Source organism: Lampetra fluviatilis, chromosome 11, assembly GCF_964198595.1.
Source record: "Lampetra fluviatilis chromosome 11, kcLamFluv1.1, whole genome shotgun sequence".
Classification (NCBI taxonomy): Eukaryota; Metazoa; Chordata; class Hyperoartia; order Petromyzontiformes; family Petromyzontidae; genus Lampetra; species Lampetra fluviatilis.
The window spans coordinates 7,399,770-7,412,793 of NC_136285.1; the positions used below are offsets into that span (position 1 = coordinate 7,399,770).

A 13,024-nucleotide genomic window follows, 5' to 3' on the forward strand; every position below is an offset into this window, starting at 1 on the left:
TGGTTGTATAGACTGTTACTAATTTTTGTACCAAAGCCGGAGGACCCGGATACAAATCCACGCGACCACGGGAGAACATGCAAACTTCAAATATACATGTGTCACGGTCGAGATCGAACCCACAGCCACCAGGCGAGGTAGTTAACATCAGAGGTGTGGACTCGAGTCATGTGACTTGGACTCGAGTCAGACTCGAGTCATGAATTTGATGACTTGCGACTCGACTTGGACTTGCATAACAATGACTTTGTCCCACCTATGAGATGTGGACTCGAGTCATGTGACTTGGACTCGAGTCAGACTCGAGTCATGAATTTGATGACTTGCGACTCGACTTGGACTTGCATAACAATGACTTTGTCCCACCTCTGGTTAACATCTTGCCACCGTGGTGCCCAAGGACAAGTGACGGTTCAAAGATGTTATGTAATCAGTTTACCGTGGCGGAGATCCAGGCCACGGCTTAATATCGCTTGTCACTGATGAGCATAGGCACGAATATTACCTGGGTCGCTAATGCTAACCATTCTGTCAGTGCTCCACACAAATTAAGACCTTAAGACCGCAGCAATACATTCAATTGTACCGTGTTTTTTTACGACTCAAGCAAATGCAATGACCTTGAAATAATAACATCAGAATGGTCGCTAACGTGAGGGGTCCATTCATTTAACTCATTTACCTGTCTGTTTAAGGTTATGCCTTTTGGATAGTTTTTGTCCTTTTCAGTGTTATTTGTACAAGGGCTGGGTTATTTTATGTAAAGGTCTGTAAATGGCACTGTATAAAATCTAGTTTTTTTTTGTTTGGGCAGGACACTAAATAAGAGGGATGACAGCCAGAAACCGGTGCCGACAATTGGCCAAGCTCAGTGATCTTCCAGTAGGGGGGGACACACAATTGAGTAATTTGCGGGGAATTTTTTAATGTTGGCACATTTGGAACCATACGCGAGCGTGCAATGACCTACTCATGCAAAATATGCCACAGGGTCTTTAACGCCCGCTGTGAAACAGACACCGCGTATTTTTTAATCCTTTATATTAAGTTCACTTGCTTGCTTGCTTAGGACCGTGCAAATCTTTCGGTCGTTTTTTAACCCACTTCCCGTGATCCAATCGAGCTGACATTTTCCACACAGACTCGTTGTGCGTGACAATTAATGTTCGTGTAAATTTTTCCCCAAAATTTTACACTTTTTAGAACAAAAATATTATATTTAATTACCAATTGCTTAATGCTGCCATGCAATCATCTGACCCATAGGTGGCAGCCATCTCAAGCCAGAGGACGAGCGGACTCTAGCCACCACGCATATAAAGGATTTATAGTGAAAAACTTTGTTTTTACGGGTTATACTTGTTACATATACATCCGCAGTATTAATTATAGCGGCCGCTGGAGTCGATCCGTGAAACCTCTGCAACCAGCGGCAAATGCTCTACCGTTAGGCCACGTCACCGGCTGAGGCGTTGCAGTATCAAGGCCAATATGCCACCCATGTGGAAATGTATTAGTCTGGAATTCAAGGCCTGGACCCATGAGGTTGAGGCCTGAGCCACAAGGCCAAGCTAAGGCCAATGCCTTTCAGGTCGAGGCGCATGTTGAGGCCAGTCAAGGGCAGATCCTCTAGGCGAGTGTTCTTTACTAATTTTTAGAGGGGAGCACTTTCGGTGTGAGGGCCGCCACACATTTGAAGCCACCAGGTTTGACAGCACAGTGGGGGTGTTTTCACATTTGTGTATTGTCGGGGGCCACACGAAAGGCCACCAGGGGCCGCCGGTGGCTTGCAGGCCGTGCATTGAAGAACGCTGCTCTAGGTTGACGACAGCATCAAGTTCGGGGCTTCTAAGGCAAGCCCTGGACTGTGGCAACAGTCCCGATGCCAAGGTGAAGGACTAACGCCGGCCTCCTGGCCAAGGACTGGTGTCTCAAGAGCCAAGACTGCAATGCATTAACGACAACTCATTGTAAACGAATGCTTCCCACAGCTACCTGGTCATGCCCTTCATGGGAACGGACCTGAGCAAGATCATGAAGCATGGGAAGCAGTCGGACGACAAGGTTCAGTACCTGATCTATCAGATTCTCAAGGGACTTAAGGTGAGACAATGCACACCACAAATCCACCCTGACCTGACAGCCACATTGTGAATGAATGGTTGATTCACCGCAGCCAACCAGATTAAGTGGCGTGCTATTAAAGCCAACGAGATGGCTCCATGAGCACAGCAGCTGGCAATGGGGCCATAGTCCCGGAATTGTGGGTTCGGTTCAAATGTTACAGCAGCTCTTTTGCCCACTTCAGCATTCGTTTCTTGCTGTGGTTGTCCCACCTGATGACGGTTGCTTGCGTTACGCCCGAAACGTCGAGATTTGTTATTTTATTATTATTATTAATGATATAATTTTATTATTTATTTGTATTATTTATTTTTACCTACGTGACTTTACCGAAAAAAACCTAAGAGTATCAGTTAAAATGGTTGTAATTCCCCTGGGTGTCGGGAATTCTGCCGTGGTGCAATGGTTTGTGCTCTGGACTTCGATCTCCTGGCAGGGCAGATGAAACAAAGGTTGCAAGTTTCTTAAAATCCCCTCACCTCTGTCGACCCAGCAGTGTAAATGGGTTCAGGGTGCCTGTGTTGGGGTGAATCTTCTCCAGACGTCTGGCCATTGTGGAAGAGTAGGCCAAATACAATCTAGAGGTGTGCTCTAGAGAGCTCCCTCCAGCAATTTCAGTTGCTGCACCTTTATCTTTACCCTGGGTGTCAGTAGTACAGTTACAAGAAACGCCACCTTATGAGGCTGGATCACTTTGGTGGGAAGTTGACGATGGTTGTCCCGTAACACACAAATTAGGATATTACGTCCCTGGCGTAGGACTGCCGAAAGAGATGGCTACCATCCAGCACTCGAAAGGTCATGAAAACACTCGTGAACTTTTTCAAAGAGCCAAAGTTATCGCACCAGTGTGAACTTGGCAGCAACATTCCGGCCGCGCTGCCACCTGCCCCTGCAAACATTAAGAGTGCTTCTCTGCCCGGTAGGAGCGGCAGGGTTGCCAAGTCGACATTCGTGCAATGTCGAACATCGAGAACAAAAGCCGAGAGACGGAACCGCATAGCGAGCAATCGCCTGGCACTGCAAGGGGTTTGAAGTGTTTTACCCTAGCAGACACGTTCGGATTGAAACTGAAATGTCAATAGAACACCTTCACCGGCAGGCTCCCTTGCTAGGCAACGGGGCAGCCTTTGTGAGTGTTTGACAACGTCTCATGCCCACACACAATCACCCGCCAGGGGATATCAATCGTCTGGCTTTGGTTATTTGCTTTCGTCTGGAAACTGTTTGCGCTACATTAGGTTCCCTCCAGCCTTATTAATTGGGATAGCAGCTCTTTGAAACCTGTGAATTTCACAGATCGGTGATCGTTCATTAGATATTAATTAAACTTGTGTAACTAGGGTTCAATTGGTGATAATTAGCAAATGCTACTTTTAGCACAGATAGCATTGCTGGTGTTACAAGGGTCCTCGAGTGATTTGCTTTTGTTATAATTGACTGGTAGGGTATTCCTGAGAGTCGAAGCCGCGAGGTTTATCGCTTTCACTTTTTCTTTACTGATAAAATACCAAAAAAAAACTGTACATGTTTCAACACTTCCCAGGTCATCTGAGTTGAAACCCCATGGAGACGAGCATAAATAAATGTTTATCAGCTACATACATTCAAACAGTGCATTTACAAAAGGGCCAGCCTTTGAATATTAAGGAATTTGCTGTCAAGGGATTGTCTGTATCACACGCACCTTAGTTATTTGCCAGAAAGGCCAATTACACAGCTATCCAAAATGACCTGGCTTCATAATTTATGACTGCGTTTGCAATACATAGTTATGCTGCATAATAGATGTGAGCTGCTTGCATCTCATTTATAGACAGTGCCAACCCCTCTACAAAGCAGCGGCCGTCTATTGCATGAATTAGTCATATCACATAAAATGGGCCAGGTCAGAGATCCCATGATTAATTTATGATCGGCTTTTAGGAGGAACGCTGTGACGGTATAACTGTTTCTATTAACACCGGCCGCCACGGGACCTTTAATGTGTCCAAGGTAGATGGGAACCTTTAGATTTCTAATCCGGAATTCTTTTAATCGCTTTCCAAACGAAGGTTGAAAGCGTCGGCGCATTAGCGCCATCCGTCCGACCTTCCGTCCGTCTGTCCGCGCCTCTGTCTGTAATTGAATAGGGGGGGGGGGGGAGTACAATAACTCTCATGAGGATGATTGAATATGAACCCAACTGTGGTGAAGGGCTGTGTTCCTATTATGGACTGACACTGAACACAACTGGACACATTGAGCAAAGCGTGGCCCGTGCCCTCCCTGGCAGAGCCGTTACCAGAGCCCCCCGTTGTATGTACGTTGAACTTCTTTTGCACCGTACGTAGCCAAACGTGCTAATCGGAGTTGCCGGGGATGGACAACAAATCACGGCCTACAGATTCCGTGCCGCTTCCTGAGCACCTGGCACGAACTCTGCCATTATTATCATTATTGATCATTCTTATTGGTAATAATTGTTATTGCTAATGACATCATTTGGATAAATACCTGTCAGGTAAAGTGTATGCAAGATTTTTTTTCCCCCTTGTTTTAAAAATCGAGTCAACTCTCAATTATCCAGGATAATGCGTGGTGGAGGGGGGGGGAGTGCCCGTATAAAACGGAAACGTAGATATCACCAAATCATATCCACATTAGGCAATACCAACGTACTCATTGTTTACCTACCTGGCATGATGGGGGGGGGGGGGGGTGAACGCAGGATGTGTAATATACGTTTACTGTTCGTTAAAGTAAACGCTCCCTTGCTAACGCGTTCACAGTCCCGTCGACGCAGAGTCACTGGTTCTCGGACAACGATTGGGGGACAACTCGTAATTAAACCGGCGTGCGCTTAGATGTGTTTTTTTTTAGCACGTACTCGGTTTTCGCAGCCAGTCTTGTGATTCACGATAGATGTTTGGGTAAGGCCACGGAGCGATCTAACCAAATTTGTGTGGTTTAGACCCCTCCAGCACCCGACAGGGCCAAATAAATAAAAGTCGCGTGCAGCAAGCGTTTAACAACACGGCATTCTTACGTCCAAAGTTAGCAATGATATACTTTTGGAACTCGTCATTGGGTTAGTGAGCTGGAACGATAATAATTTGGCGTGTTGTCAAATGCTTGCACACCACGTGACAATTGAATTCGTTTGGCTGTACTGGGTGGTGGGTGGTGGATGGGTTCTTCATTGTAGATGTTTGGCCAGATCATGATGTGGCCTAACCCAAACATCAATTATGAATCAAAGATGTTTTTTGTTCACAAGCACAGTTAATCTGTAGCAAAGAATCATCTGCTCACAGGTAATAGGGAGTTCACTGTAAATATGAGTGACCGTGGCTTGCTTTTTTGATGTCCCGTGTACATTAATAACTAACAAATCAGACGTAACTTTGTGAATGCTTTTGGTATTTAATAATAAACATCCATAGGTGACTTACAAATGTACCATGTGATATTTTTTTAGTGCATCATTCTTGAAAAGATTAATGAAACAAGCATACACAATGTGCACATTTCTTACCATATAATTAGTATAAATATACAGTACTGTAAACTTGCTGCAGAGTGTATCTAAACGTATGTTTTTTTTATTGATACATCACGTATTTTCGGTTTTGTTTTTTACATACAGTACATTCATTCTTCTGGAATCATCCATCGGGTAAGTAGCGCATACAAACTGCCGCTTGTATGTGGAAATGCGTTCACGTAAAAAACAACTTGGTGCTGAATCCATGGGAATCTGATGATTGCCGTTACATCAAAAACGACGATGCCTTCCGGGCGAGTCCAAATTGATCGTCAAAGTTAAAGCGATTTAGTGATAGGTTTTTACCCTTTCAACTGGTACAAAAACTGACACCTTTACACAAGGCATCATGTTTGCAATAACCACAACACAAGCAGTCAAAATGCAAACAAAAAGAAACAACTCTGATAATTATAATGATATGCACTGTCCTTGAAGTTGATTGGTCCACACCCGAGACAGCTTTTCTTAGAGCCTAGTCTCCATTGGTGTTGGACCAGATGACGACAAAAGTTGAAAGGGTAAAAACCTATCACTATATTTTGCCACTGGTAAAGGAGGTCTCATAGTGTTAAAGTGATTTGTTTAACACGTAGGTTTTCGCGACCAATATTATCCATAATAACGTTTTTTTTGGGGGGTTAGATCGTGTAAATATAAATGTGTCGTTAAACCCGCCATCACCCGACACGGCCAACGAATGAGGTTTGTCATGTAAACACAACGTCAATTAGTTACTACATCAGCACACCGGCGTGTTGGAGAGTAAACCCACAACATTTACAATTTGAGTTTGACGTTTCTATGGTGATTACAACCAGCTTCATCAGGCGATTAGCCATAATTGTGAAGAAGTCTTCTCGTTTCTTCAGTCTTAAATATGAATGAAACAAGTGATTTCCCGCCGACATGGGCAGGGATGTCCTGCCGAAGCGGTGCGTGGCTTCTCTCACCTCCCCCACCGCCACAATGCTACGGGGCTGCTGTGATTTCACTTACAGGAGTTGGCCATTGTGTTCTGGCGTCAGGGTCCAAAATTCGGCCCACTTTGAAACTTGACCTATGAAGTAGTGAACGAATGCAGCATTTATGAATTGTCGAACGGACGCTGAGGTTGCTGTTGGCGTGGTTTAGCTACGTCATCAAAATGTGTCGGTGGGAAATAATTACAAATTTCCCTTCCTGCACCGTGTCTCGCTGTGTGTAACCCTAGGATCTCAAACCGGGGAATCTCGCTGTAAATGAAGACTGTGAGCTCAAGGTACCGTGACACTTTATGGCCAAGACTTAACGTTTTAAGCGGTAAACTTGGTCATTTACATGCTTTTAACATCATCACAGTTTTGGTAATGCAAGTTGGCAAACATACTCCTTTCTTCTTGCCGTTGATCATTGACTAATTTTAGAGTTCGCTTTGTTATTTCATATTTGGCAATTGCTTGAAAGACATTTCTCCCATACGGCCTGCATAGGCTGTTGGGGCAAGTGCTATTGGAGAATATCTGTTAAGGCTGGAATGGTGCAAGAGGGGGTGATGTGGCTTGCATCATCCCCGGACACCTTTGTCTCCCCAGTGCTCATTAATGGTTGAATCGACCTAGGGGAGGTCGTTTCGGATATCACTCGATACTGCTGTTAATCAGGACTAGGAACCACACTCGGCCTACCGGGTTCGTAGTTCAGCATGCTACAAACACACACGAATACCAGATATCTGAGTACCAATCCAGAACCCTGAATGTTATTTGGTTTTTAGTCTCCAATTGGTCCACTGACCCTAAAGATAAGTGTGCCTGGGGAAGTGCGTCACCATCATCACTGGGCATGGGGGGGGGGCGTGTGGTGTCAGTGTCACACCGCCGTTACATGTGGCAGAGTTTCACTGTTTTAGGAAAAACCCACAATGCACTGCAGGTTCCACTCATCCATGTGTCTTTCCGGCAGAAATAATGCGGTTTTGTTGGTTCTTGCGAGTTCATTGTAGAGACTGCTGGCTACATCAAGCCCTGTACAGTAATTAATGTGTGTGGAGTGGCAGGGTAGCGTTTAGCGCGCTGTTCTACGAATCCAGCTACCCGAGTTGGATTCCCACTCACGGCCAACACCAGTGACAATTATCTAATCGGTTTCTAGGCCTCCCCTAGGTCTACTCAGCCTCAAATGAGTTCCTGATGCGGTGTGTAAATATTGCCACTAGGGAGAAGAAGGTGGCCTGGCGTGGTGCTGGCCACCCACCCCCTCGTGTGCCGTGCCGGCCTTCAGAGGTGCTCGCTAACAGCACTTGCCCCAACAGTCTGTTGAGGCTATACGGGGGATATTTTTCTCACTACATGTGCATGCTCCTCAAAGTGCACCTAGCCTCGCTCGGGCTTCGTGGCGACATCACCGACACTTGGTGGTAAACGACAGCTGCTGTTTGTTGTCATCGTTGTTGCACCCGTCTTAGATTCTGGACTTTGGGCTGGCTCGCCACGCCGACCAGGAGATGACGGGCTACGTGGTGACACGCTGGTACCGCGCGCCCGAGGTCATCCTCAACTGGATGCACTACACGCAAACCGGTAGGGTTAGCGGGGGACACTCTGCAACCACTCGCAACCACTCGCAACCACTCGCAACCACTCGCAACCACTCGCAACCACTCGCAACCACTCGCAACCACTCGCAACCACTCGCAACCACTCGCAACCACTCGCAACCACTCGCAACCACTCAACATCTGGGACCGGGCACATCCATCATGTTGGCGGCATTTATAGCATTTGTGTAAGGCGTAATGGTGGTCCAGTGTTAGCACTTGTGCCTCACTGCAAGAAGTGTCAGGGTTCAATTCCCTGATCGTGTGCCGTGCTGTGTGGAGTTTCTATGCCTTCCCCTCTTCTGCATGTTTTTTTTTATCTGGGTTCTCCAATTTCCCCCAAAGTTGAAAAAAACATACCATGTGATTGGCATTGACCAAACAGTTCAATGCCGAACCACTCCTCCACTGCCCTGCAAATGACTCCATTGGGATTACACGTAGCAACTTCGCCCCCTACTGAGACTCAGTGAGGCTTTCCTTGGCAAACAAGTAAAAGAATAATAGCATAGATATGGGAAAATACACAGGGAATGTCTCTTGTGTTGCTGCGACCCTCACCACACAGCATGCGACCCTCACCACTCACCACGTGACCCTCACCACCCACCACGTGACCCTCACCACCCACCACGTGACCCTCACCACCCACCAGTTTGTGTGTTAGCCTGATGTGATTGGATGTCTCTCCCCGGCCTCACAAACAGCTCTTTCCAATATCGCACTTCTGTCTATTTGTGGTATGATTTTGAAACGCGGTTGTGAGGCTTGCATGATTTGCCAGGCTATTGTAAATCGTAGATAAGATCAACAGCGCCAAGGGTCAATACGATGAAATTACCGGGCCATAGGTAAAACAATTTTCTCAATTTCAGTCTCGTTTGCATGAACGAAATGTCATCGGCTTTCAAATCAGTATACCTGATTGGCTGAAATTGGTGCAACAGTTTAGGAAGAGTTATCTGGGCAAGTATACATACATATTAAAATACATGTAGCAAATCAACCACTTATATATTGATAACACAGACAACAAGGCCACATGCTTTATTCGTAAAACAGCCAAATCTGTGGGCATGTATTTCAGTGAATTCGTAGCTAGGTAAGGAAATACTGAAATGCAAAAATCCGCACATTTTCCTCCACTAACCGAATTAATGTTTTTATTTTAATAGGATGACACTATTAATTTTTAATCATTATGGTTACCGAACTGTATCATGGATGCAACTCCCCCTCTGCCAATTCCCATGGCTCTCACTGCACCTCTCACGCACACGCGCATTGTCCACGCTCATTAAATGCGTCGCTGCACCACCACACCTTTTGAGATTGTTTCACGCCCAAGCTCGGCTAAACCGTCAAATGAATTGTGCGCCGCTCTCCCCGCATCCCACCGATGCCACTTGTGTCCCCGCTTCAAACTCTGTTGAGTGCCTTGCGATGCCTGCCTCTTGAGGCCTGGATCGCAAAAGCCAGATTAATTGCAGTGTCGTGTAAATGAACAGCCCTTTGTCGATCCCGAGCCTTGCTTCCACTCCGCGCTGACGTGGGAGTTATTTGGCCTTACTTCACCCACACTGGCTCACCGTGGGTTGGCGAAGGTGTGTAGCACATAGAAGTACAGTGCAGAAATTGATTTTGTCTTCTTCTGCTGCCCACCACGTATGACCACAACCTATAAACTACGATTAAACTATTTTTTATTTTACCAGGTAAGGCCCACTGGACCATATAGCTATTGGTTCTTTCGGTAAAGTCACGTAGAAGGGAAATAATAAAATATTAAAAATAAAACTATAAAATTCTCACGACGTTTCGATTGCAACACATCACTTTACCGAAAGAACCAATAATATGAATCCCTGCAGTCACGAAAGCTTTACATCGAAATATATAGCTCTTTTTCAGAAGCAACCTGCCACAAATGATAGGTCAACGAAGTGGCTTATCAAGTGGAAATTTATAGCAGCCAAATACTCTAAAGTATGCTAATTCTAAATGTGGAGGGAAAACTGGAGGAGCCGGAGAAAAATCCACGCGACCACGGTAAGAACACGCAAACTCCAAATATACGGGCGTCAGAGCTGGGATCGAACCCACGACTTCCTATAAACCAGGCAAGGCAGTTAACACCTCGCCACCGCCTGCGACTTGCTGTGCATGGTGCTCGCCCATCCGAGCTTCATGCGGGGCTCTCTCTGCTGAGCGCTGGAGATGGAACGTCGCTGTGCACCACGTGCCGGGTGAATTGGTCGAAGCGTCTTGCGGCGTGTGCTGTGTTGAGCCTGTCCCCTGTGCTCTGCAGTGGACATCTGGTCGGTGGGATGCATCATGGCGGAGATGATCACCGGAAAGCCTCTGTTTCCTGGGAATGACCGTATCCTTTGGAGACCTTTACCGAGCGGTGGAGAGTGGTGGGACAGCGGTTGGGAGGAGAGAGTTTTGTCCAACCTGTACATGTACAGCACATGTGTTTTTTTGTTAATCCACTACTGGATGAGGGTGTCCCAATGTCATGCGGGTTTTTTTTTGTTTGACCACACTGGTCCAATACCACTTGGTGATGATGGGGGAGGGCAAACCTACAATGGATTTTCTGCACTGCCCTCTGCTGCCCGCAAGGCCCATTGCACCTCTGCTTTGCGTAAGGTGGCAGTCACTCATCCAAGCAATATCCAGGCTCAAGCCTGCTTAGCTTCCGAGATCTGATTTAGATCAGGAACATTCCGGGACATTTTTCTACAGGTGTTGACTAACAAGCGTTGTTTTTCATATTAGTTCAATTTTTACCCTAAAATTTGTTGCAAGAACCCTTCATGTCTGCTGTAGTTTCTGTTCATATTCAAATTGTACTGATTGACCCCCTCTGCTTTTAATCAGTGTCAGTTTTGTAACGGTCACAGTTTTTATCGAATCAATGCAGACGTTTCACAATTATTGGGGTCATTTAACCACACGTTCACCTGCAACATGGCATCACTCATCATCGTAGTATCATCATCAGGCGTGATCTATCCACTGCTGGATGAACGCTTCGCCAAAAATGGAAAATTGTCATCAAAGAAATGGGACCGGTCGTTTGAAAATGTTTTATCTGACCAAATGGCTGTGCCTCTGCCTCGTGTGTGTTTTGTTGCGTCATTGCCGCCCGTACAACTCAAAAGCACTTCGGACATTTACGCAGCACAACCGCGAAAGCCTACGCAATGGTGAATACAATGTTTACACGCACATGAAATACCTCATTCGTGGAATGATGTCTCAATTACAGTGCTGTATAATCTCATTATTTTCGGAAATCTCTCATAGCTCCTGCTGCCCTCTCTATTCTCAAGCCCACACTATTTCTGTCTCTCTCACTTCCCCAAACCTCCCCCCTCTCTCAGCTGCCTGCCAATCAGACAGTGATTATCAGAGGTGGGACAAAGTCATTGTTATGCAAGTCCAAGTCGAGTCGCAAGTCATCAAATTCATGACTCGAGTCTGACTCGAGTCCAAGTCACATGACTCGAGTCCACATCTCATAGGTGGGACAAAGTCATTGTTATGCAAGTCCAAGTCGAGTCGCAAGTCATCAAATTCATGACTCGAGTCTGACTCGAGTCCAAGTCACATGACTCGAGTCCACATCTCATAGGTGGGACAAAGTCATTGTTATGCAAGTCCAAGTCGAGTCGCAAGTCATCAAATTCATGACTCGAGTCTGACTCGAGTCCAAGTCACATGACTCGAGTCCACATCTCATAGGTGGGACAAAGTCATTGTTATGCAAGTCCAAGTCGAGTCGCAAGTCATCAAATTCATGACTCGAGTCTGACTCGAGTCCAAGTCACATGACTCGAGTCCACATCTCATAGGTGGGACAAAGTCATTGTTATGCAAGTCCAAGTCGAGTCGCAAGTCATCAAATTCATGACTCGAGTCTGACTCGAGTCCAAGTCACATGACTCGAGTCCACATCTCAGAGGTGGGACAAAGTCATTGTTATGCAAGTCCAAGTCGAGTCGCAAGTCATCAAATTCATGACTCGAGTCTGACTCGAGTCCAAGTCACATGACTCGAGTCCAAGTCACATGACTCAAGTCCACACCTCTGGTGATTATAGTTTTCTCCTTCTCCCTCCTGCTGTTCCTGCTGTCTAAATTGGTAATCCGCTTTGCTGTCTGCACGTACGACAGCCCCCCTCGCTTGACGTCTCAAAACATTAGTCTCGGATTTTTACATTATTTTTACATAAATGGACATATACCATGTGTTACATTCTTTACTTACAACGTACAACACCGTCGACGTGTGTTTGTATAATTTTTTTTATAATGTCTTAATCACATACTATGTGATGTCTAATCAAGTCTCCCCTCTAAAAGGTTCTTAGGAGTACTGTATTTTTATTTTTACCCCGTGTATAATCCGACTCTTTTGTACAACGTCTCTTCTGTCTCAAGAATATGCCGACGTCGAGCCCTTGGTTGGTCCACGGCTGGGTGGGGTCTCCTCTTGCTGTGCAGGCTGTGCGGGTTTATTTGACCACACTTCACCATGCTGGTCAGTGCGGATAGTGAAGCTATGGAGCACAGATGCGGGAGCATAGAACAGTACAACAATTAATGTTATTGCACTGCCCTCTGCTGCCCACTACGTAGCACTGCAGTAGCCTCTAGAAACCTGTTGGGGATGTTGGTCACCCATCCAGACTCAATTCAGGCTTAAGCCTGCTTAGCTTTTAAGATCTGAGAGGTGATTTGGTCACAGGCCTCACGATCCTCATTATTCCCAAAGTATTTATCAGTAAG

The 13,024-nt window shown here is 46.0% G+C and overlaps 1 protein-coding gene across 2 annotated transcripts in view; it reads left to right on the forward strand.

Moving 5' to 3' along the window:
- LOC144934758 (mitogen-activated protein kinase 12-like) overlaps nt 1-13,024 on the forward strand; it is a 32,348-nt gene that overhangs the window by 10,302 nt on the left and 9,022 nt on the right. For both annotated transcript variants that reach the window (XM_078860876.1, XM_078860875.1), the window contains 5 exons: nt 1,992-2,103; nt 5,753-5,782; nt 6,864-6,911; nt 8,097-8,211; nt 10,537-10,608. In XM_078860876.1, coding sequence (XP_078717002.1) covers nt 1,992-2,103; nt 5,753-5,782; nt 6,864-6,911; nt 8,097-8,211; nt 10,537-10,608 — 377 coding nt within the window. The remainder of the gene's footprint in view (nt 1-1,991; nt 2,104-5,752; nt 5,783-6,863; nt 6,912-8,096; nt 8,212-10,536; nt 10,609-13,024) is intronic.